At 43.9% G+C, this 26,702-nt stretch overlaps 1 protein-coding gene across 3 annotated transcripts in view; it reads left to right on the top strand.

Annotated features, from left to right (window-relative positions):
- FYN (FYN proto-oncogene, Src family tyrosine kinase) overlaps positions 1 to 26,702 on the top strand; it is a 186,759-nt gene that overhangs the window by 103,052 nt on the left and 57,005 nt on the right. For all 3 annotated transcript variants that reach the window (XM_077779965.1, XM_077779964.1, XM_077779963.1), the window contains exon 3: positions 24,238 to 24,495. In XM_077779965.1, coding sequence (XP_077636091.1) covers positions 24,249 to 24,495 — 247 coding nt within the window. In that variant the 5' untranslated portion in view covers positions 24,238 to 24,248. The remainder of the gene's footprint in view (positions 1 to 24,237; positions 24,496 to 26,702) is intronic.

Below are 26,702 nucleotides of genomic sequence, written 5' to 3'. Positions count from 1 at the left end.
AGCCACATCTTTACAGATATTAACAAATGAGGGGCTGTGAATGTGGTCCGCCTTACTGATGTGTGTACAGAAAATACCACAGGCACGCCAAACCCTAAACATATGCATAATTGTGTTTAGAGCAAAGTTGCCTTTGATAGCGAATTTTAACCACTCTTTTTTTTTTTTAATGTTTCATTTATTTCTGAGAGAGAGAGGCAGCATGAGCAGGGGAAGGTCAGAGAGAGAGGGAGTCACAGAATCCGAAGCAGTCTCCAGGTTCTGAGCTGTCAGCACAGAGGCTGTCCCGGGGCTCAAACTCATGAACTGCGAGATCATGACCTGAGCCAAAGTCAGACGCTTAACCGACTGAGCCACCCAGGCGCCCAGTATTTTAACCACTCTTGAGTGCCCATCTCTGGGACCCTCTTGTCCTTTTTTTTTTTTTTTTTTAATGCTTATTCATTTTTTTTGAGAGAGACCCACAGCATGAGGCAGGGAGGGACAGAGAGAGAAGGAGACACAGAATCTGAAGCAGGCTTCAGGCTCTGAGCTGTCAGCACAGAGCCTTACACAGGGTTCGAACTCAAAACCATGTGAGATCATGACCTGAGCCAAAGTCGGACGCTTAAGTGAATGAGCCACCCAGGCCCACCCTCTAGCCCTTCTTCATGTCCACTCTGCCCTATTCCTTCTTTCCCTCTTATCTTTCTTTCAAGGTCTCTACTGGCCAGCTTTGCCAGACAAATTGTACAGACATTTCATTGACCACAGTGAGAAAATGAAGTTCTGAAAGAAGAGACTCCAGGGACCCATGGGGAGGGCACAGGAAGGGACTCCTCATGTGAGCTGTCTTGGTCGAAGCCCTCATTCCTCTGACTCTATAGCCAGAATTACACAGCAAGCATTTCCTTTTATTTGCATGTAAAACCTATTTATACAGCTGCTTCAGGGATCTGGAATAAAACATATGGGGGGAAATCATGACGTGAAATAAGAAATACAAAGAGACCGAGAAAGAAAACCACGTGGTGTTTTTTTTTGTTGTTTTTTTGTTTTTTTGTTTTTTTTTTTTGCTGTTGCTCCTGAAATAACCCACTAATATTTAACCTTGCACTTAGCTTGGGATTCTGGTCAAAACTATAACGTTAAAGAATGTCATCAAGGCCCTTTTCCATTACAATATTTACAGAACTTTCTCAAACTTGGATTGAGTGTGACCATGGTAGTAGGACAAATTGTGACTTGTTGATTGTGTGGGCATCTGTAGGTGTGGGTGACCTTGTCATCTAGATTTTTCCTGTCTCTCATTAATTTCCCCATCAATAAATAAAAAAAAGGAGTATTAATTAATGTCTAGGTTACTTTTTACTTAAAATGATAAATGATACATTCTCATATTTGGCTTTTGGCCTTTGAATTCAAATTTAGTTCTTCAAATAGGAGGACAGTTCTGTTCAGCTGCAAAGTCTGTTTGGTTCTGTTCCCACAAAGCATGTGTGAATTCTTCCTTTTGTCAGAAGCTGAGATTGATGAATTCTCCCTTCCCAGTTATTTCACAGATGACTTACAGTGAGCCAGGCACTGACTCAAAGCATCTCTACTCTGAGGGCCTGGGATTAGAAGTTGCTGAATATCATGTAAATGAATAAACTTTGGCTTGAAGCCCAGAGAAAAGGTTGGATGTTCATACTGGTTCACACACCTTCAGTGTCTTTGGGAGGGTGACACCATATTAATATTTCTTAGGGGTGTGTGTTTCACATTGGGGGATGTTGATTTGCCACTCTGAATGCCACAAGTGACAGCTTTTTGTTCTTTTCTGAAGATTAGAGAAGGGGCATGGACTTTATATAGTCAAACATGTATTTGAAATCTGTCTCCATCGCTCCCTAGCTGTTTGCTCTTAGACGAGTTTCTTTATCTGTCTGTGTAATTTGGGTTTCCAGCAATAAATTGATTAAATGAACAAAATGTAGATGCATCTAGAACAATGCCAATGGTGTAGAGTAGGCTCTCAAAATTGTTTCTCACTTTCTCCTTTCCTTCTTTTCACTAGGAACTTTGGGGAGTGAGCCTAAGAGATGGGGTTTTCTATGAATTGTTTGGTTGAAGGTATTTTAATTACTACCATTCCTACAAAAAGTAAGACATTTCTGAGGGAGTCATGAGAGGCACCATTGGATAGCCTAACCCATAGGGGTTCTCACAGTGTGGACCCAGACCAGCAGCTTTGGAATCATCCAGAAGCTTGATGATTTCCTCCAGGAAGTGCAGGTTTTCTGGCCCTTCCCCAGACCCACTCTTGGAAACTGCAGGTAAGGCCTAGCAGTCTGTATTCACAAGCCTTTCCAGATGATTCTCACGTATGTTGAGAACCACTGGTGTAGTGAGAAGAATCTCAGACTAGTTGTTATGTGTTCTGCTCTATGAGCCATCAGTCATGTCCCTGCTCAGCCTCAGCCTCCTCATCTCTGAAATGAAAGGTGGGATTGCATCAAATGTTCCCTATGCTCTTTTCCAGTTCTGGCATCTTGTAGTTCTAGCCTCAGTCTAGCTGCACCCAGGCAACATTTTCTTAGTGACTGTACTGTAAAACAGAGGGAAAACTCTGCCTTCATTATTTCAGAAGTAGTACATTCATTATAGAAGCTGAAAATAAGCACAATGAAGAAACTTAGAACCATCTAGAAACTCAATATCCCCATCCAGGGATAACCTTTTGTCCTGTGCTCTCCCAGTCCTTTTTTTTTTTTTTTTTTAATGTGAATTTACATGTGTACATTAACCTATGTATATGTGTATGAACATCTCCACGTAGCCGTCAGCATCCATGGGTATATAGTGAACACTCAAGAAAAGCCTTTGCCCCTGTGGGACTTTCATTCTCACAGAGGGAGTTAGACAGTAAACAAATAAGTAATTTAAAAAAATAAGATTTCTGAGAGTATTAGGGACATGAAGGAAATGAAACAGAGTGACAGGCCAGTGGCCAATTAGGATTTGGTGCCAGGAACAACCTCTCTGAAAAGGTGACATTTGAGGTGGGACCTGAATCCTAGGAAGAAGCCAGCTATGTGGGTTTTGGAGGAAAGAGCAAAAGGAAAGGGAAAAGCCTAAAGGCAGCCTGTCTGGCCAGGGAAGAGGCATGGAAGGGAGAACCATGGAAGAGGACGTCAGAGAGAGATAGGCAGGGGCCAGAGCAGGGATGGCTGTGTGGTTTACATTCATTCTAAATTGTAATAGGAAACCATAATAAAACTAGGAATTACTTTTTTAAAAAAGTCGCTCTGATTGCTATGTAGAGGATGGATCATAGAGGGCAAGAATTGGAAACAGAAGTAGACTCATTTTTCCACCTAGTGTTTTGTAACTTGCGTGTTTCCCTTGACTTTCACATGAACATCTTTCAAGATTATTAAAGTAGACAGAATCCAAAAGAGAAAACCCCTCAAGTTACCAATCAGTTCTATATGTTGGTTTCCTTCTCTGCATCGCCTGCACTTGGTCTTCACGTAGAAGACCCAAAATGTGGCAAAGCCACATCTCTTTAGACCATCCAGTTCTGATGAAAGGCTCAGTCTCTAATCTGGCTGGCAGAGTCCCCTGCTCTCATGCCAGCACAGGTAAAGGAGAAGGCCCAGGTGACCTTGCTCAGATGACTTTGAGACAGTGGCCATTCCCAGCATCTGGCGCCTGATTGGACCCAGCAGCCCCTCTGGTGTGTGGAAGTCCCAGAGCGTGAAGGAGAGGTCCCGCATTCAGGTGACTCAGGCCCTGTGGGCATAGACAGTGTAATAGGAGAGCTTGATGACACTTCATGGAGCCACAGAAGTGATCTGTGAGGAATCAGAACATGGCTGCCCCAAACCCATCTGTTCCTATTCCCTTTGAACTTTCTGATCATAGAAAGGCCAAGAGGACTATGCCAAAAATGCCTGGACTCTTTATCTCTTCATGACTGTGAGGAAGTCGTGGAGCTAAATATAACCCGTTCTGCCTGAGATCCATGTGCTTCCCTCCAGGTTATCAGTTATCAGAGCAAAGCTTCTGAGTAGTCAGTGCTTCGGACAATAGCATTTAGGTGAAAATTAAGCTTAGTAGATGCAAAAATGCTGTCTGACAGGAGTGCAATAGTCTTAGTGACCCCTAAAATTGGCTCTTCAATAGTGTGATTCATATGGAGATTTTTAACCCAAGAGTTACACTAAAAGCTCCTTTTTTCTCTCAAAGTAAACATCCCTCCAACCCCATCTTCTAGCTAATACATTAAAAACGTGACTATCATACAAAAACGTGTAGCTCCTTTTGAAAGTTCTAGGCAGTAGATCCTTTCTTAAGTTGGAACCAAATAAAGATTAGGCAAATGCAGCTTTCCCCCTGCTTTATTTTCTTTTCTCATTTCCTCTTAATTTTTATCAAAATAATTCATTTCCTCTACTCAATTAAACTCATTAAATGTTATTGGTAATCCATAGTGATTAGTTTAGTAGTATAGCTGGACATCAGTAATAGCAGATCGGCTATCTCCCGGACAGGCAGGAGGTCACTGGATGTCATTTGTGCCTGACATAGAAAGGCCAGCCATGACCCCAGGAGAACCCCCAGAACTCCAGCACACTTCCTCTCTTCACATACACAAGCCTGTTAAACCCATGGTTTACTGAGCACCTACTCTGTGGCCAGTCAGTGGTCTAGACGTTATCTACTAATCTGAACCATATGAAGTTGATGTTTCCTTTTTTCATATCCACAATGGTCAGGTATCAGTGACATCCTATTAGTAATTAATAGTAGAATGTCTATTCTTATAAACATTGGCATAATCCACATTTTACATGGGAGAAACCAGAATACTTATAGCTACCTACTCAAAATATAAATTTGTCCCCTTAAGTCATGGCTTTCTACCCTCTGACACCCAAAGGCAATGAGAAAGGAAGCAAAAAGGAGAGAATTAGAAGGCAGCCAATTTTAGAACTGAAGGAGTGGAATTGAAACCATTAAAAGAAAGTCACTCCTGTCTCTCTCCTACATGCCCAGGTAATGAACTGCCTGGCCAGGGCCTCTCTTGAGACCGTTGGCTGGGTGGGCAGCAGGCTGCTCCAGTGAGGACCGCAGCAGCCTTAAGTGGGAGACAGAACCTTGGCAGGACTGTGGGAGTAAGACCAAGTCATGCAGAGATGGGCTCTGTATGGCCTCCCTGAAATCCAGCCCAAAGTCCATTTATATTTACGTCTTACCATCATCTTCATTTCCTCCCAACATAACATCATCATCTCCCACGCATACGCATCTTGCCAGAACCCCACATTAATATGAGTTAATGACTGAAACTAAACAAATTGCCTCCACCCTCAATATATTACTGGGGCTGAGTAACAGGGCAGTTTCAGATGCCCAGTGGAATCTGTAGAGCTTTTGACACCTTGAAGATATTTTTAAATCTAAAAGAACAATAGCCACATGGTACTTGGTACTTTGCCCCAGGGATGTTTCTGTTTCAGAATAGGAGGATTATGGGAATGGGCCAATGGAGGGATGTCATCTGGCCCATTCACACACTTTCACTATTTGTTCACCTAGAGATGGGGGGGAAGGAGGGACAGTGGTAGTCATTCTTGGCATCAGGAGGAGAAATGAACATAAGTGAGGGTGACAGAGAGCCACCATTATACAACCTCCCTGAATGAGAGTAGACAGCAGTAGGAAGGTGGAGGGCACCTTTACATAGGAAGGCACAAAGCTGCTTTCATCTCTTTAGTCGAGGTTTTTTATCTCACTTCTATTCATTGTCATTTGAAGGTATTTATTAAAAGCCAGGTTGCATCTGACATTGTACTTCTGTTGGACTCAGCACACCACGAATCCACAAGTGTGGATGTCCACATAAAGGCTTGCACAGAGAAGACACACTGCCTGTGTGTTATATAATAACTGTGGTTAGGGGCACGTGGGTGGCTCAGGGGGTTAAGCGTCTGACTCTTGATTTCGGCTCAGATCGTGATCTCATGGTTAGTGAGATGGAGTCCCACTTCAGGCTCTGTGCTGAGAGCATGGAGCCTGCTTGGGATTCTGCCTCTCTTCCTCTCTCTCTCTGTTCCTCTCCCTCTCCCATATGTGTGTTCCCTCTCTCTCTCTCTCCCTCTCCCTTTCCCTCTCTCTCTCAAAATAAGTAAACATTAAAGAAAACATTAAAGAAAAAATGTTTCTTATTAAAAAAAAAAAAAAAAGAATAACCGTGGTTCTTTACCAGAGCTCAGCCTTCAGCCTTCTCTCCTGAAGCCTCACCTAGATGCTGCCTCATTCCTGGCAGGGCCACAGCACATTCAGAACAATGCCGCGTCTGCGTGGGAACTTTCAGGGCTTTGTGTTGAAGACAAGGATGGTGATCATGCCAACTCCAGGCACCTCTTGCGATGAGGTGAAGTTTGCATGAGGAACACACAAGCCAAACCTCACTTGGGCAGCCAGGGCTAGCAGAAGGGAGAAGAGGAAATGACCATGAATTTTCCCAGGTCCTCAAACGGTCTCTCTTTGACCAGGGATCAGCGCCCAGGGCATAGTTGCTCAGCTAGCAGGCTCGTGCCTTTTCTAATCACTCCTCTTCAGTGAGCTTTCCTGTGGCTGTAACCACAGGCCTTGGAGGGGCCCCGCTCCAAACACAGATCTCAGTTGATATTGTGAGTCTTCAATCCCATGGCCTTGCTGTGGAGTCAGGTCCCCACATCGCCTGTAGAACTATAAGAAATACAGATTCCTGGGGCTCCCCCAGGTCTCCCCCAGGTACACATAGCCTCTGGCTTACACAGGCATGTTTCTTTAGGATATTTGCCTAGGAGGGGAATTGCACTCCTAGGATAGATGTATCTTCATCTTCACACTAAATAATGTAAAATTGTGTTTCTTTTTTATTTTTTTAATATAACTTATTGTCAAGTTGCTTAACAAATAGTGTATACAGTGTGCTCTTGGTTTTGGGGGTGGATTCCCATGATTCATCTCTTCCATACAACACCCAGTGCCCATCCCAACAAGTGCCCTCCCTCCTCAATGCCCATCACCCATGTTCCCTTCCCACCACCCCCACCCCCATCAACCCTCAGTTTGTTCTCTGTGTTTAAGAGTCTCTTATGTGTTGGCCTCCCTCTCTGTTTGAAACTTTTTTTTTCCTCTTCCCTTCCCCCATGGACTTCGGTGAAGTTTCTCAAGTTCCACATATGGGTGAAAACATATAATATCTGTCTTTCTCTGACTTATTCCACATAGCATAATGCCCTCCAGTTCCATCCATGTTGTTACAAATGGCAAGATTTCATCCTTTCTCATTGCTGACTAGTATTCCATTGTATCTATAAACCACATCTTCTTTATCCATTCATCAATTGATGGACATTTGGGCCCTTCCCATATTTTGGCTATTGTTGAAAGCACTGCTATAAACATTGAGATACATGTGCATTTGACAAAATACAGCATCCTTTCTTAATAAAAACCCTCAAGAAAGTCGGAATAGAAGGGACATACCCTAACATCATAAAAGCCATACATGAAAAGCCCACAGCTAATATCATCCTCAATGGGGAAAAACTAAGAGCTTTCCCCCTGAGATCAGGAACACGACAGAGATGTCCACTCTCACCCACGGTTGTTTAACATAGTGCTGGAAGTCCTAGCATCAGCAATCAGACAACAAAATGAAATAAAAGGCATCCAAATTGGGAAAGAAGTCAAACTTTCACTTTTTGCAGATGACATGATACTTACTCTACATGGAAAACTTGAAAGACTCCACCAAAATACTGCTAGAACTGATGCATGAATTCAGCAAAGTCACAGGGTACAAAATCAATGTACAGAAATCGGTGCATTTCTAAACATCAATAGTGAAGCAACAGAAAGAGAAATCAAGAAATTGATCCCATTTACAATTGCACCAAGAACCATAAAATACCTAGGAATAAACCTAATCAAAGATGTAAAAGATCTTTTTATGCTGAAAACTATAGAAAACTTTGGAAGGAAATTGGAGAAGACATAAAGAAATGGAAAAACAGTCCATGCTCATAGATTAGAAGAACAAATATTGTTAAAATGTCAATACTCCCCAAAGCAATCTACACATTCAGTGCAATCCCAATAAAAATTGCACCAGCATTCTTTTCAAAGCTAGAACAAACAATCCTGAAATTGTTTTTCTAAAGTAATTGTAACAATTTACATCCCACCAGCAATATTTGGGAATTCTGTTGTTCCACATTTTTACCAGTACTTGGTACTGGCAGACTGAAAATTCTGCCAATAGCATCACTTCTTTATGCTGGAACTACAACAGAGAAATGAAGGGGGAGAGTTTGGGGTAGATTTGTTTTGGTTTGGTTTGAAGATAAATGATATTTTGTTACCTGGACTAAATGAGAAAGGAAAAATGCTCTGATACCCAAAAAGTGATAAATTTGATTGGTTGGTTGGTTTTGCCAAGGGGAAACAGAGCAAAAGTGAAAAAGAGAAATTTATTTGAGCCATTATTGTAAGCTGAAGAAGAGACAAATGTTTGAGGCACAATAGAAGTAATGAAAAAAATGAAAAGGAAGATTAACCAGCCAGCCTGTTAAGACAAACACAGATTTTAAGCAACTGAGATACGGTTAAGAAAAACAAACTTACTAAACAGCTTAATGGGTTTGGAAAGGTAGGAAATATATTTATAAATAAATAATCAATTTTCTATAAGAGATACAGAGATCCACTATTTTTTAGCAACATTTTAATTTTAGGAATGGAACCTGTGTAGAAAATGGAAATTGTAAGAGAAAAGCAAGATGCACTGGAAATGAAGAGGGAGGCTTAGTGGAGAAGTGGAGAGTGCATTCGGGGAACGTGTGTCCAGGTTAAAGATGAAACCTGGCAGAAACCAAGGGTGTGTAGGCTAGTTAATCACAGGACACTTTTTTTTTTCCTGCCTGGGCTGATGATCAACATGTCAGGTCAGCCTTTGTCAGAATTATGACAGAGCTGTTGCCCAGGCTCATTCCAAGTATGTATCATTGTTACTCAGTCCATTGGGGTTGTATTGAACCAGAACTGGGGCAGAGTATTAAGCCACACTTGGGTCATTGTCACCCGGAGTCTGTAAAGCAGTTCCACAGGAGCTCAGCATGAGCACTGGGGACAGGCCAGTTCTGCCTAATGCTGGCACAAACAGCTGCTGCTCAGAGCTGCCAACTGATGACTTGCTGGTAGATGGGCAGAGTTTCCATTCTCTATGATGAGCTTGTAAATGTGAGCAGAGCTGTCATGGCTAAAATGTAAGCCATCTTTCTGATATTAGCATAAAGAATTTGTTAGTGTTACATATTCCATGCAAAGCTGCAGTGTAAGTACCACTTCTGCCAAAAGACATTCCTATTTGGCTTGATGGAGTAAACTGCCCATAGCAGGCCCCTGTTCATCTTCTACTCACCTGCACCTCCACCCCAGCCCCTTCTTTAGGCTCCTTTTGGAGGCATCAGTGGTCATCAGTCCATTGTTGCATATTAGCTCTTACATGCCCTGTTCAGGGGACAGCTGTTGTCTTTTTCCAGATGTCATGCCTTGCAGATGTCTGTCTCCATTGTTGTCTGCCCTTATCGTGTTTAGGCAACCTACACAGCTGCACATCCCCCCCATCCCTACCAGCTTCAAAAGATCTTGGGCTTCTTTTCATGACAGGGCTCTCCAAAAATGTAACTTACATAGTCCCACAGTAAATCACCTCTGCAGCAATTTGGTTCTGGATCTTTATTCTCACATGCAACAAAAGCTACAGTGTTGTCACAGTTGGGGATGATTTATGAGGTATGAATTCAACATAGACAGCTAGAATGGATGGAGTTGTTTGTCCAGCTGAAGAAGTCACATCTTACTCAGATGCCCCCATCCACCCACGTGCAGTCTCTTCCCACTCTTGGCTTCACAGTCTGGCACCCCACACTTCTCCTCCCCCTTCCCCATTTCATTATGTGTCTGTCAAGACCTAGTTCCACTCCTACTTAATACCGAGTAAGTATCAGCTAGAAAATGTGCAAATACTTTAGCACAGAGTCGTGAGTTAAAATCCAGCTCAGCCTAGATATGGGGTTTTAGTCAAGTAACTTGACCTCTCTATACTCATTTCCCCCTTCTGTAAAATACTGGCAATGATAATAATACCCAGTTCACAAGGCTGTTGTTGATGGATCAAAGAAGATCATTTGCTTATCATGCAGAGCACAGTTTGGGCACTATAGTGACTGCTCAGTAGAGAAGACACACAGTTATTTATATCTAGCTTCCTTTCCAGCCACCTTTCCAGCTGCTTATATCTATTCCATTGAATTATAAGCTCCTTTTGAGCAGGAGCGTGGCCCCTTCACTCTCTTTGCAACATGCCTGGCACGTGTTTTCAGTGCTCTGTAACATGGGAACAAATCCAGTAAGCCACATGGAACAGTGCTGTACCACACCTCTGTGCTCTCAAGTGCTGTCCCATCCCACCCTCACCTGGACCAGTTATCTCGCAGTTGCTGGCCTGGACGAATTCAGGGCCCTCTGTGCTCCCTCTCCACTCCAAGTCCAGATTTGACTGTCCCCCTTCTAAGTATATAGAAAGCTCCTCACGGACAGCGCCTTGTTTACTTCATTTCCACAATCCTTTGCACAGTGCCTGTCACATAGAGAGGAAATAAGCAAAATATTTTTACTGAATGAAGGCTGAAGGTAGGGCTGACTGTAAGTAAAAAGAGAAACAAAAATGCAAGGAAAATGAAATAATTGAAATCTGGTGTTTTGTTACTATGGTGATACCTGAGTAACTTGCCTGAGGGGGGTGGGAGATGCTTCCTTGTTCTTATTATTTGTTTGTTGTTGGGGTTTTTGCTTTGTTTTGTTTTTGTGTAACTTCCTCGTCTCAGGCAACTCAGGAAAACAGCTGTACCTAGCAATCCAAGGGAAGACTCAGAATTGGAGCCTCCCTGTGAGGAGGGGGAGGTGGGTAGAAGCATGTCTCAAATACCTGAGCTGGTTGTGCTGTATCATAAGTTGTTTTTCACTTTAGCAGCACAGGGAAGCGGAGGGCATAGCTGGGTTTTCTCAGAACCATAGTATGAAAGAACACTTTAAACCATAGTGCAAAAAATGAAGTAAGAGCTGTAGGGTGTAGCAGTGCCTAGCTCCTATCCCATCATTAAAGCTCTCATAATATGCCAGGGTGCAGGCTCTGGTCATGGCAGGGAGACAACTGAGCCTCCATAGCCAAACCTGGCCGCTTGGTCAGATCACTCGGTGAGTCCTCATGATTGATAACGTTCCTCTAAGGCTGTGGAGAGTGCAGAGCTGGGCTGGGTATGTATGTAGACTCGGTCCTGCTTGAATGTACAGGAGGGATCTGGGCTCCTTCAGGAGTGTTAGGCTTGGTGCGAATCCTGAGAGCTACTTGTCGAGGCCTTTTGTTCAACCAAGAAGGAAACTGAGCTCCACAGAGTCAAGTGATACGCTCTGCACCACATGGCTACTCACAGCCTTGTCCATGCTGTACCACTGCTCCCAGACCTTCTCTGATCCAGGAGCCCTGCAAGACCGAAATGGCCTGGAGACTTAGGAGCCAGTCCTAAGCTGGATCGCTGTAAAGAAAAGGACATTTAGGGGCACCTGGGTGGCTTAGTCAGTTAGGCATCTGACTCTCGATTTCGGCTCAGGTCATGATCCCATGGTTTGTGGGTTCGACCCCACATCAGGCTCTGTGCTAATACCATGGAGTCTGCTTAGGATCTTCTCTCTCCCTCTCTCTCCATCCCTCCCCCACTTGCTGTCTTTCTCTCTCTCTCACACAGAAAATAAATAAACCTAAAAAAAAAGAACACTTAAAGAGTACTTTTAGCCCTAGTGTAAAAAATTTAAAAATGGTAGGACACAGCAATCCCCAGCTCCCATCACACTATTAAATTTCTCAATGTTCTTTTCAAAAAAGAAAGAAAGAAAGAAAATGGCTAGGAGCAGGCATGCTTCTCAAAAGGAAGTGGGGGGTAGTAAGAAGAGGATGTGATTGCATAAAAACGGATCCAGGTACCACCGACTGGGTAACCCTGGGCAAGTCAACTTAAATTCTACGAGCCTGAGTTTCCTTAACTGTGAAATACCCTTTCAGCATTGTTTTGAAGCTTAAACGAAATACTATCTTTGAAGTGCCAAGCACAAAATAAGTTCTCAATAAATGGTAGCTGTTGTTACAATTTGTTATTGTTGTTTTACCACTAAGCTATCATAATACAAGTTTAACTGTCAGTGTCAAAGGAGGTCAGAAGCTCTTATTGGTTCTAGAGGCAATGGGGGAAAACAAACCAGTGACCAGTAGAGCCATCCTCAACCCCTGTGTTAAATTTACTTTCTCCTTGTGTTAGGGCGCAGGCTACCTGTCATAACAAAAAGACCCCACTCACTCCTCCCCCGAAAAAACCGGTGGCTCACACAAGGTACACATTCATGCCTCTCCCGTGTTGGGTCAGAAATAGTGCTCTACGGAGAATGGGCAGCCATGCTCCGCAAGACCACAAGGGCTCAGGGTCCTCTGTCCTATGGTTCTGCCATTCCCTGTTGGGTTACCATCCTCCACCTGGTTGAAACCCATTCAGCAGCACCCCATCCACTTTCCAGCCCACAGGAAGTGGAAAGGAGAATGGAGAGCAACCCACTCTCTTTTAAAGACACAGGGGTTGAGTATATCACATCCATTCTCAACCAGTTGACCAGAATTAGACATGGCCAAACCTAGCTGCAAGGGAGTCTGAAAGTGGAGTCTTCAGGTGCATAGCCATAGGCCCTGCTCAGAAGGAAGGGGATGGGTCCATTGGCACAGTTAGCAGTCCGCCACACTGCTCATTCTCAGTGATGTGGATTTGGGCCTCGAGGTTGCAAGGCTGTGCCCCTTGCCCTTCAGGCCAAGGACAACCCTGTCTGATACCAGAATCTGCAAGCGGACAATCAACTGCTGTGCTGTCTTCTTTAAGGGGATAACCTCAAATTCAATAACTGTGCAAGACAACACAGTAAAAAATCATACTCTGCCTCATTCATATGTCCAGTGAAAACTCACAATTGAATCACTTTACCATAAATGTTATACACACTAGTGTTTACAGAACGTAGACTGGTATACAAACCACATCTTTGCATTTCAGATTTGTTAACAGAAACCGGACAGGATTTCTGGCTGGTGCCAAGTAGGTCATCAACATGTGGTCTGGTAACACGTGTTCCTCCCACACAAAGTGGCCACAGTCTGTCATTCCAGATACCATTCTTATATGCTGCTGACTGCCTTCAGTGGGTTCCACGCTCCCTTCCTCTTACTTATGATCTCCCTCCCTTAACATCCTTGTGTCCCTGCTGGCACTCAGCCTTGAGGGCCACTCTGATGCAGCCATCGCATGGGAGGCCGAGCTGGGCTCACCAACGTAAGGGAAGTAGGCTCAAGGGAGGGCAGAGCCGTCCTCACTCCCCTTAGGGCAGGAAGTGGTGGATGGAGGCTGGCCAGAGTCAGGCGGCCTCTGCGTTCCCTTTGTTCCCATTATCACTGTCACTGTTGTTCCTTGTCCCAGTAAAGGCCGAGGAGTTAGGCGCACGTTTTCTGAAGGCCTACTCTTATCAGCATTCACACCAAAACAGCTGCTGAGAAGCTTTGAAATTCTAAACCCCTGCCAGGGATGCAAAAGTTACGGCTGTCAGTGTTACCGATTCCTTGCAACTTGAGAAAGTGCCAACATAAAGATTCAGGGGTGGGGAGGACCGGGGTTTCATGTCAGCCTTCAAAGAAAAGACATCTGCCTCAGTGCCAAAAACACAATGCAAACGGCTTTACAACCAAATTCTCAGGACAGTAGAGTTTGATGGGCACTGACTTCATAACCAGATAAGTTCGTGGCGGAAAGGAGGATCTCGTGGGGACAGGAACACAAACAGGAATCTGAGGGCAAAAAAGAATAAAAGCAAGGCTTCCTTATTCAAAGTCCATTCTGTTTCTTTAAGGGAATAGATAAATCTTCTTGACTAGAACTGGTGAGTTAAAGGGAAAAAGAATTCACTGTTTTCTGAAGGGATGAGGCCACGTTTGTAGAATCGTCTGGCGAGGAACCTCCACAGAGACAAGAAAGATTGGCAGAGAGGGCTTTTGTTTGGCCTTGGAGAGCGAACCTCCTCAGCTCTCCTCCCCACGTCGGCGTGCAGGGGCACTGATCGTGCCTGCTCACACAGCTGCCTTGTGCTCATGTGCGTTCTCGCGACCCTGCCAGGTGACGCCCTGACCCTCGGGCCCTGCGCCAGTTCCGCCCAGAAAGCCAGCCTCTGCCACTGTGGCCCAGATGTGACACTGACTCTCCTGTTTCCTTTCGCCAGTTCATGAAAGGAAGCCCACATTTTCATTTGTGTTTTCCTCTGCCTGCTTTTATACAGCAGAGCCAAGGAGAATGGAAAGATGCTTGACCAAATATCCACATCAGGAAGAAGCATCTTTGCGGCATCTTTTATGTTTCTGAAAAATTTTAGGTCGCATAAGCCAGTGTTGGTCACTACTCTTTGCCCTGCTTGGGTTGTGCCAAATTCTAANATATCCACATCAGGAAGAAGCATCTTTGCGGCATCTTTTATGTTTCTGAAAAATTTTAGGTCGCATAAGCCAGTGTTGGACTCTTTGCCCTGCTTGGGTTGTGCCAAATTCTAGGGACTGGGGGATTCTAGTCAAAGTCAAAAGTCAAATCATCAGAATGCCAGGCTGTCTGTCCCAACAGGAAGGGTAAGGGCAACAAGAGGAAAAGTGAGAGGGAAGTACAGGATTTTTCTGCCTGGACCCCTTGTCTCCACCAGCAGCAAGCATCCAAAGAACAAAAATGCTCTGCCTCATTCACCCCACCTCCTTAGCGCCGTGCCAGTGTGTGGCCTTCAGGCCCTTGCTCACAGAGAGGTCATGCAGGGACCTTAATAACCAGAACTCCTTAGTTGTGTTCCAAGGTTGACTTGTTCAGAGTACTATCATGCTGACTTTACTGGGTTTCTCCAAGTACCTATGAGCTTGGGACCTGAAAGTTCTCAAGAAGCCACCAATCCAGCCACCCCTCTTCTGGTTCTGTTATCCCACGTTCTGCCCCTCCATGGTCTTCCGAGTTGATTTTAGGTTATGGCTTTGCTTAATCTATGCCCTTAGTAAGATCCCTGTGGCCGCCCGTCTTTGTGCTTTCATTGCCCACTTCCCAACACCGAAGTTATGAAAACTCACTCAGAAATCTCTCTGTCCTTTTGGTACCTTTCACCTTTCAAACCTTCTGGGAGGAGAGGTTACTTCTTAATAGACGTTAGAATCGGCTACTCTCTCTCTCCTCCTCTTAATTTTTCAGTTCACAAAGCATACTTCCTCAATGTATGGTTGTTATCAACTTATATACAAACTAAATCAGTGACTGATGAGATTAAAGGGATCTTTCCTATTTGGAAAAAAAAAAAGGATTTATTCTCACAAAAATTGTGCTCTCTCAGTACAGAAAATCTGAGAACAAAAAAAACAAAAAACAGAAGAAAGAACAGTCCCCTGCACACCACCAGTCAGCATCTTCATATCTTCCCTAGGCATTTGTCATATAGTCACGTCATGTGATCTTTCTTAATGTAATACAAGCAGTTTTCCATATAGCTAATAATTTTCTACAAACATAAGTTTTATACTCTGGTTTCTCTTCAGATCGAATAAATCTTTCGCCTTTTACAAACATAAGTTTTAATTTCTGTTTTACTTTATATTATGGGCGTGCCTTACAGTTTACTTAGACATCACCTTCTTGCTCAACAATTAGCAAGTTTTCTAACTTTTCAAATCATAAATATGTCGTAGGACCTCGTGTCATGTCAGTTTTTGAAAAGCATCTCTTTAGCGCAGACTTACCAAGAACAGGCCCATTTTTACGGTTTCTTTAATAGTGTTGTTTGATTGGTTTATGAAAAGGTTATGCACTAGCCCTGGTCTTCTAACAACAGTATGTGAGAATCGGCATTCCAGGGGACCTTCATCACCACTGGGCAGACTTCCTTTTGAAATTGTTGCTAATTGAGAGGTGAAAGTATCTCGTTAATCTGTGCAGTGCTGCTATGATTACTCCTGAAGGGAACATTTTCTGTAAGTTTCACAGGCTCTTCTTCCTTTCTTCGAATTGCCAATTAACATACTTTCCCATTTACCTAATCTCAGGGTCTTTCTTATCTACATAAATTCCTTACATATTAAAATATTAACTCCAGAGAATTGAAAGCATATGTCCACACAAAAGCCTGTGCATGAATGTTCATAACAGCATTGTTCATATAACCAAGAAGTGGAAACAGTCCAAATGTGCATCAACCCATGATAGGTAAACAACCAGTGGAATATCCGTACAACAGAATAGTTTCAAGCCATAAAAAGGAATGAAGTAACTGATTCATGCTACAAAATGAATGGACGCTGAAAACCTTGTGCCAAGCAAAAAAGAAGCCAGCCACAAAAGGCCACGTATTATATGATTGCATTCCTATGGAATATCCAAATAGGCAAATCCATAGAGAGCTAAAATCATTGCTTGTCAGGGGTGAGGCTGTAAAGGAAATGAGGAGTAACTGCTTAATGAATACAGGTTTCTTTGGGAGGTAATGAGAATATTCTAGGATTAGACAGTGGCAAGAGTTTCCGTTGTAAATATATTAAAAACCACTGAACTGTACACTTTAAGAGTGTGAGTTTTATGGTATGTGAATGATATATCAATAAGAATAAGATAAAATTTTTAATAGTAGCCCCAAAGGAACTTTTTTTTCCTCCCAAAAGGGGTGGGAGAAGGTCTGAAAAACTTTACAGCCTGTCTTCTAATTCTTTCTGAACCTTTTAGCATAGACAGTTTAAACGTACCTTATTTTTTTAATCACCATTTCATTCTGGTCTTAACCCTGAGATCCAAAGTGAAGGGAATGTAAGAAGAAAATGTTCTTCCTCCTTCTGGAGGCTTTCCACGGTTTGGTGTTAAAACTGCATTTGGCCATTTGGATTTGGGAACGGCCCCAGCTCTTCGTTGACTGCAGTGTTCAATCTCACCATCGGGGTCTAATGCTTCCATTTCTTTTTTTATTTAAGTGTTTTTGAATCTCTGGGCACTGGGGGATGGAAGGTTTTACAGAAAGGAAAAGAGAACATACCAAAGGCGTGTGAGCTACTGCTTCTCGTCTTGCGGGTCATTTGAACAAGACAAGCCGTAGGCGCAGTGGGGGGAGGGGACAGCCAAAAAATATTCTAGGTGCCAGGAAAGTGGGGTTTTTTTCTTAAAGTAATGTGACACTTCTGAGAGTGATTTGCATTAGTTCAGTTCCTTTGCTCTTTGATATAAAACAAGATCCATCCTCCTCATCCTCCTCAGGGCCCCACAGAGTCTCCCACAAATGACCTTCCAACACCACCTCTTCTCATTTCCAAAGCAAAGCTTTGATTTGAGTTTTAGATGGGCTCCTTCCTCCCACCATTGCATGTTGCCAGCATCTGCCCTATGTATGTTCCCGCGTTCACCTCAGTCTTCTCACCTCAAAGATGTGACACATTATTGCTCGTGTTTGGTGAGCAAGGCTGTCCCTCACAGCTCCACCAAGAGCAGAAATCTGTTACTTTGTGCTTAGAGGAGGCATTTAATGTGCTCCAGTTATACAGTAAATATGTTCCAGAACGTTTTGCCTGTAGAGCAAATCATGTTTTAAATGCAGCAGGAAAGCTCCCTTATACCAAGGAAACCAGTGCTCTCTCACTCCTCCATGGCATGAGTACACGCTCGCCACATCTAGGAAATAATCAGGAAACTAAGGGAAGCTTTGCTGTCATTGGCTCAAATGTTCATTAAGACCCCCCACACACACACACACACATGCCACATGAAGGAAGCTGGGGACACTCTAGACCCGGCATGGCCCCAGCACCCTCACAGAGTCCACGGTCTTAAGGCAGCGTGGGATTGTGGGGGATGTGGCCCAGTCCCTGATGTCAGAGTCCCCATTAGTCCTGCCATGAAGCTAGGTTCTATAGAACCGGGGGGCCATCCCACAGGCCTCCCCCCCCTCCCCCCGCCTCCTTCACCTCACACCCAAACCCTGGCTTGGACTGGCCAGGAGTCCATGGGGCAGGAAGCAACTCTAGTCCACAGGCCCCACGTGCCAGCTATGGAGTCAGTCTGTCTAGCTTCAGATCCCAACTCCACCCCTAACTGAGCTGTGGGCAGTCTCATAACCCTCCATTCCTCCGTTGTAAAGTGAGGGGAAATAATTAATACCTGTGTCTTGGGATTGTCATGAGGATTTAGTGAGACGGCATGTTCCGGTACATAGCATAGCGCCTGACTTGAGGGAGCCTTCACTTGATATTGGTCATCACGACCAAGACTGGAGCCTTCATCTCAGTGATGCCCCTACCACCAGAATAGATACTAGTTTTCTCTCAAGGTGTAACTAATTACTACAAATGTAGCAGCTTAAACAGCTGCCATTTATTAACTCCCAGTTCTGAGAGTGTGGACATGGTGTGGCTGACCTCTGCTCCCAAGGCTGTGTTGGCCAATAAGATTCTGGAGTCTTGACTAGGGAAGAATCTATATTCAGGTCCCTGTAGTTGTAAGACCGAGGTCTCCATTTCTTTGCTTTCTGCCAACTGAGGGCTATTCCCAACTCCTAAAGGCCACTCACATTCCTGGCCACATAGCTCCCTATACCTTCAAAGCCAGCTTTGGAGAACATCCCATCCCCACGGCTCCCCAGAATGCCTCTTAGACTTTGTGTCTACTTCTCCAGAGAGCCCAGTCCCTTTAAAGGGTTCACTTGATGAGGTCAAGTCCACATGGGATAATTACTCTTTGTTAAAGTCAACCATGCCAAATAAAAGAGACTAATCTCTATCTAGGAATATGTTTTCCTTTCTAAAAGGAATCTGTTTTCTCTATGGAAAATGTAGCAAGATACCACAGGTTGATTCTTAAGGGTGTTTCCGATTTGACAAGGATCAAGAACCCCCTGTCATGAATCTTCTATCCAGAAGTCATTTCCAGTGCTTTCTGCCACATCTTCTCCTTTTGCCCCCTGTTATTATTGTTGACCAGAAAAGGGCGGTTGCTCATTAAACTACTAGTTTTTCCCAGAGAAGTGTATGCGACTGTGCAATTGATCTATAATTCAGCTTTGAGTTCTTTTTCAGCTGTCCCCGTCTCCGTTGCTTGTTTGGTTTCTAGGTGCCCTTCTTTGTTCCTTCACTGTTATTAAGAATTTCACCCAGGCACAGTGGAGACCAGCTTAAAGGGATGGTGAGTGACACCACAAGGAGACATGCCACTTCAGAGTACAGGCCCGGGTGGCTTCACCTGTCACTCTTCAAAGTCGGGGCTATCAGCAGCAAGGATGGACTTCTGCCTCAGGGCTCTCACTTCTCCACATCCACCTGGGTTGGTTTCTGGGGCAAAAGCACTCACACTACTGAAATGAAAATGATTAGTTGTTATTTTCATGTCTCTTCCTCCTACCATCCGTCCTCTGCCTGCAAGTTTAAGTGTCTCAAGAGAAGGTAATTTGTGGGTCGCCTGGGTGGCTCAGTCAGTTAAGCGTTCGACTTCAGCTCAAGCCATGATCTTGCAGTCTGTGCTGACAGCTCAGAGCCTGGAGCCTGCTTCAGATTCTGTGTCTCCCTTTCTCTCTGCCCCTCCCCCACTCACACTCTTTCTCTCTCTCTCAAAAATATATATTTAAAAAATTTTTGAAAAGGTAATTTGCTTTTGCAAACGACTGCCAGTGGCCTATTCCCCTTTTTGGTACATAGCTCTTGTACACACCACAAAGCTTCTCAGAAGTCCTGTAGCTTTATAACCTGAGTATACAGGTATTGCTTTATTGATTGGCACACAAGGAAATGTGAGCTTATCTGTGTTTAATGTGCGTTTAGCAAACCAGACTATGGTCTGTGGCATCAGTGAAGGGAATAGATGTTCAACCAGACTCATTCTGGATCAAAGCAGCCTTTGCCCAGAGTAGTGGATGGATTCCATCTTTTATGTCACCTTCAGTCAGTCACCCGACGGCTGTATGAAGGATTCTGAGGCCCCACATGGCGTCACACCAGAAAGTGCTGTGATCGGTTGACAGCGTCTGCCGTGCTCACAGGAACACGGTGTGACGATCCTTGGATTCTCTCTTTGACAACTCTTCCCTGAGTTGCCTCATGCTGTTGGCACAGATAAGATCCACAGGACTAAGGGAATTTTATGTAAATCAGGTTTTACTTGTGTAATAGAAACAGAGCCCTTTAGTTTTGCCAAAGGATGGAAGAATGGGAGGGGGGTAGGGAGCTTCATGGCTACAATCCAGAAACCTCGACCACAGTCACAGGATCTTATTGGTCAGAGTTCTTGTCAGTCAGTTTCTCTAGGCACAGCAACACGCCGAGAATGATGGTCATGAGTAACTCATATAGGATGTATACTCATCAGAGGAACTCAGACCCTACTTTTGGGATGGCAGTATTCAGTTTCCCAGTGTGCCACAGATCTAGGGCAAGTTTATTAGTGCGTTACATGCTCATAATGGACCTACAGCATTGGCCGTAAATGCCACACCACAGAACTGTATATAATAAAGGATGTTTTTTATTTTAACTCGAATGCTCGGAGGCTTGCCTTGTGACAAGGAGCCTGAAGTCATGTTGACTCCAGCTCACGAAGCATCACCTGACTCTTCCGTCGGGAAATGGCTAGTCTGACTGCCCCAAGTGGGAGGAAGAAAGCCACAAGTTCTTACAAAAATATTTTCGTTGCAATTAACTTTTAATGTCTTGAGCCTACATTTACTGATTTACTTTGGTCTCTTCATGTTTGTCAATGAAAGGAAGAAAGTAAGCAAGATCTGTGCAGAAACATTTCCTACTCAGAATTGCACATGTATGAAGTGGTGACAGAGCTGTCCCTTCTACAAAAGAGAATTGTTTCCTTCAAAATAATTTTGACAGAGTTTTGGTTTTTAGCATTCTAACCATTTAACAAATATCTGTTGGGCTCCTACGGTGTACCAGGCACTGCTCTGTAAAACAAAAACAAAACTAATCCCTGCCTTCAGGGAGCTCACTGTTTGTTTCCTTTCATTACTTCATGAGTTCTGTGTATGGTGTTAGTTGTTTATTACAGTGGTAATACCTTTTCTTAGTGGAATTTGGAAGATTAGTTTTTTCTTTGTTCAGTTAGATGTAGAGTCCTGCTTTCGTGGGGGTTCGGATGTAGCATTTTGTTTTGTTGCAGTTGGAAGAATAGTTTGTAACGGGAGTTCTCACTGGCTGTGGATTCTTTTCTCTATCCCTAGAAATAAGCTTCTAGAGAAGAATCAGCTTTTTTAAATGGCCTCCTTCTACCTAGAATGCCTGTTCTCCTAAGGAAGACATTCTGGATAGTGTGCTGATCATGCACACGTAAGGGAAACAGCTGTTACACTGTCTCAAAGATGTAGATACAGATTCTTTTCCTTCATAAGTCAGGATTTCTTGACCTTGATGCTATTAACATTTGACGCCAGTTAATTCTTTATGATTGGAGGCTGTTCATTGTAGAATGTTTATCAGCAGCATTCTTGGCCTCTACCAGTTAGGTACCGGTAGTACCTCTTATCCCTGAGTTGTGACAACCAAAAATGTCTGCGGACATTGCCTCGTATGTCCCTTGGTGGGAGTGAGGGGAGCGGAGTCACCCCCAGCTGAGAATCACTGATGCAAATGATGTGCTTCTGTGATTGCGGTCTTACATCTTCTAATTAGAGTAGATCATTGAAATCCCTGAAAAAGGAGCCTGGAACAAGAGTTGTCTTCTGTCTGGCCTTTGAACTGTCTGCTATGAAAGAGTTAATATAAAGCTAGCAAGATATTTATCAATCTTATGAAACAATAACAACAACAAATGATGAAATTCTTTCCATAAATCATGCCTCGGACAGCGTTTGCATTTCCTATTGGAAATTTGTTAAAATTGCATTCATCTACCATAAGTCAGAGAGCAGGTTGGACACAGTACACTGTAAGTTAATCTCAAATGATTTATGTGTAAATGTGTTCCAGATTTGGTGATCTCAGCTCAAGCAGTAGGCGGCTCATTTCCAGACATTTCCATTCTCAGGAAGTGACACTGAGTTCAATCAGTATTTATTGAAATGTGTAATGTGAGAGGATGTTAGAGCAGTCTGATTCTGNCCCCCCCCCCCCCCAACCCCATGCAAGAGTCTCTATATCTGATGTGGCACTCCCCACTTTGGATTGCAAGATACTAAGAAAAACCATCTCTTTCACTCTCCTCCACTACTTCAAGTCCCTTCCATTCCTATACCAGCTTTGGCTTCCCCAGTGAACACATGTAATTACACATGATGTCATGTGTTTCTTTTTTTTCTTAATTTTTAACATTTATTTATTTTTGAGAGACAGATCATAAGCAGGGGAGGGTCAGAGAGAGAGGGAGACACAGAATTGGAAACAGGCTCCAGGCTCTGAGCTGGCTGTCAGCACAGAGCCCAACGCGGGGCTCGTACCCACAAACCATAAGATCATGACCTGAGCCAAAGTCAGACACTTAACTGACTGAGCCACCCAGGTACCCATGTCATGTGTTTCTTATTTGAGTTTTTGGTTTCATATGTGCCACTTTTCAGAGTTGTGGCAGTGGCATCCATTGCATGTTCTACTTACCCCCATCAACTTGACAGGGTATTATAATCCAAAGTAGGACCATTCAACCAACTTAACCTTGTATTTCTGAATCCTCTTTACTTCTCACACATTTCAGTAGATTAAAAAATGCATGGTCAACTGCTAGTATGAGTCACTGAGAGAAGGGTTGGTCTTGATGCAGAGAAAAAACATGAACGAGAAACATACTGGACTGGAGAATCTTCCCTCATCTGATTGCTGTTTATTGAACACCTACCATGTGCCAGGCACTGGCATGATAGATATGACAAAAATGGACGGGGCCCTGCTTTCCTGGAACCCACAGTCCACTGGGTAATGAGATAAGTGGACAGACCATGTTTCAATATGGTGCGAGAGGTGCCATGATGGGGGAAATCAGGATGCCATGGGAGCACTTAGGAAGAGCATCACCCCAGCCATGGAAGGTAGGTACGGGGGTCAGAGAGGGCTTTGCAGAGGAAGCAGTCTCACCTGGAACATGAAGGATCTGTTGCACATCAGGAAAGAATGTTCAAGGCCATGTTCCAAGGCCTGAAGGGGAGCAGAAAAAATGGAACCTTTAAGGAACTGAGAAAGTTTGGCAGGTTTGAATAGTAGAGCATGAGACAGGGAGAGGAAGAAGGAAGAAGGAAACAAATAAAGTTGCTTCTCAGGATTCTGACTCCAACAAGTCAGTCACTGGTGGTGAGTTTCTGAGATGAGCACAGAAGTAGGTTTGGAGGAGTGTGGGGTGACAAGAGTGTGAGTTTTTAATCCACCACTAGCTCTCAAACATGGGGTTGATTTTTTTTTAATATTTGAAAGATGTCAAAAGCTAATGAAAATTGGAAAAGTTAATTAGCAGCTTTAAGTGATTTTGTTACTGTAGGCTATGATGACATCCGACAAGTATACTTGGACCTCTTGGTTTCTGCCAATTTTCTTTTTCATCCAGCAACTGTTTCATAATTTTGATACTTATCACTCTTCCTGCTTAAAATTTACCAGGTGCGTGCCTGAAGAATGGGTACCTGTGAGAGAAGAGCTGTGTTAGGAGCTGTAGCCTGGCTTTTCCAGCACTCCTCCACCTCTTCCTTGATTTTTTTGGCATGATATAGGTTATCATTCTAATATTGCACAGACTCACTTTGTAGAGCATATGTGATTCTTTTAGGTGACTAAAGAAAAGCATAAGAAGTAGTATTCGACTATCTTCAGGCAGGTATGTAGTGTCACAGAATTTTAAGGGGTGTAGACCTCATTTGAGGAACTTGCTGCCTGGTGACTGCGCTGTATGCGGATCCCATCGCCCAGAGCACATGGACAACAAACATGATTGTCAGGAGCACAGAGACGGCCTCTAACCATAAAGCCTAGCTACTGCTTTTCCTCGTGTCCCTTGCAGGCCTGAAGTATCCAGGGCTGAGCCTTATCAGTGATTCCTCTTTAATCCAACCACCCAGCAACTAAGGAGCATCCAAGTTCACATGCCTCCTTCTTGTTTCTGGCAGGAATTTAGATAATGGGCTGTGTGCAATGTAAGGACAAAGAAGCAACGAAACTGACGGAGGAGAGGGACGGCAGCCTGAACCAGGGCTCCGGCTACCGCTATGGCACAGACCCCACCCCTCAGCACTACCCCAGCTTCGGCGTGACCTCCATCCCAAACTATAACAACTTCCATGCAGCCGGGGGCCAAGGACTCACTGTCTTTGGGGGCGTGAACTCTTCATCTCATACTGGGACCTTGCGGACCAGGGGAGGAACGGGTAAGAATCAAGCTGTTCTTAATTCTTTTGACAATTGAACGTTTGTGTTCCTGTCAGCTCCCTTTGACTAAGGACTTAACGTTAAGTTTTTCATCAGTCTCCGCCCATCCACTGCCAAATGAGGGGCTAGAAAAGAGGGGGGGAAATGGAAAACAAGGCTTGATGGTAAATGAAAATGCTGGCTACGGTGGTATGAGGTGACCCCAAGTTGCTGCTCTGTGCGATCCTGCATGGGTTGGGACGTAGCTTCTACCGAGGTAGTCTACACCAACCGGTGGTCTTGAGCTTGGCTAGCTGACTCTGAATGACTAGCAGCTTTTCAAAATACTGACTCCCATCCAAGATCTTTTGAACAGAAGCTCCAGGACTGGATCTGAGTGTGTATTTTGAGTTCTCCAGATATCAATGCACTCCTTCCTCCCAAACCCCAGTTAGGAGCCACTTTGCAGGGGTAGAACCTTCTTCCTCATCTTCCTAATCGTCAGCCTGCCTGTCACCTCCTAGCCAGTGGGGACATTTGGCAGCAGTAATTTCTGGCCGTTCATCTTCATTAATTCTCTTTCTGATCTTCCCGCCACCTTCCATATGACTGAGTTTACCAACCCTCAAGTGTATCATGTATCGTTTGTATTTTAAAATCAAATCTTGATGCAACTGGGTGGCTCAGTTGAATGTCCAACTCTTGATTTGGTCTCAGGTCATGATCCCAGGATTGTGGTATCAAGCCCTGCATCAGGCTCCGTGCTTGAAATTCTCTCTCTCCCTCCCTACTCCCTCCCCTGTTTGCTCTCTCTCTCTCAAACTAAAAAAAAAAAAAACAAAAAACAAAAAACAAAAAAAAAAACACTTAATAAAACCTTATGTATCCTTAAGAGATCCTTTTAAAATTTTTTTAAGTTTCCTTCCCTTTCCCACCACAAGGCTCTGTTTTACTGCCATGTACATTTGCTGACTTAGCTAATACTTTTAAAAATGTCTGGCATACATTCTCAGACATATGTTTTGCAAAATATTTATAAGTTATCTCATGCATCCTTAGCCTTCCAAATCTTCTCCCAGCATGTGAATCATGGTAACTAGATATTAGACATTATTCTAAAATCATTCTGTTGATTACAAAAGTTTAAAGAAATATACATCAACCATGAATTATCCCTTCCACTTCTCTGGGAAGCAGTGTCTTATATAAGGACCCACTGAGCCTTTTTACCTGGGGAGTCGGCACTACTGATGCATTAGCTGGGTTGTTGTTTATTTTTTTGTTTTTTTCCTCCTCTGCATGCAACAAGGCAGTGTGCTTATATCCAGGAGACCTGACCCAGAACTTTGGACATTATATCATGTTGTCATGGATCCAACTTTCTTTTAAAGGGAGGCCTTGCATGAGTGAATCAATGTTAGCATACTCACCCATCCTTCCTACCTTCCTGGAAGGCACCTGGAAAGAAGGGAGGAAGGAAAGAGGCATTCTATGGGAGTCTGTCTCTGAGGATGTTGGCGGGGGAAAAAAAGAAGCGGGAGGGGGACTGAAAATGCACCAGCACACACTTCCTGTGCCTGCTGAATTCTTTGCCAACCAGGCTGAGTTCTGCTGATGCAGACACTGACCTTGTTCATTTACTCATGAATGCTGGATACAAATCCTGTGTCCGCAGGTATCATTCATAAAGTCACTAGAGGAGATACTTGCCTTGAACATGGGAGTCTATACTGTAGTCAGGGACAATATATATAAGAGGCCACCTTATAAAATTTGAAGGTTAAAACATAGGACTCCCAAATGTTGGCAGATTTTTCTGCCCTGTCTTATTTTTTTTTTTAAGTTTATATTTATTTTGAGAGAAAGGAGGAGCAGAGAGAGGGAGGGACAGAATCCAAAGCAGGCTCCACACTATCAGCGAGGAGCCCAATGTGGGGCTCGAACTCCCGGACCATGAGATCATGACCTGAGCCAAAATCAACAGTCGGACACTCAACCCTCTGAGCCACCCCGGCGTCCCTCTGCCTTGTATTAGTTGGCCTTCTTACATGTGCATGTCTGTCTCTGCAGCGCTACTTTAAGTGCTTTCATGTCTGTGTGCCCCTGTGCCCTCCTTTGACTCTCTCCTCCACCCTTAGAGATAGAAACCTCAGTGAGAATTTGCTGGCTGATGCAGGAGGAGAGCAGGAGAATAGAAGTATCCGTCCTCACGTCTCCTGTGCCTTGT

Source organism: Crocuta crocuta, unplaced genomic scaffold (genome assembly GCF_008692635.1).
Source record: "Crocuta crocuta isolate KB4526 unplaced genomic scaffold, BGI_CrCroc_1.0 scaffold147, whole genome shotgun sequence".
NCBI lineage: Eukaryota > Metazoa > Chordata > Mammalia > Carnivora > Hyaenidae > Crocuta > Crocuta crocuta.
The sequence above is the reverse complement of the archived record's forward strand: the minus strand, read 5'-3'. Positions and strand labels throughout refer to the sequence as shown.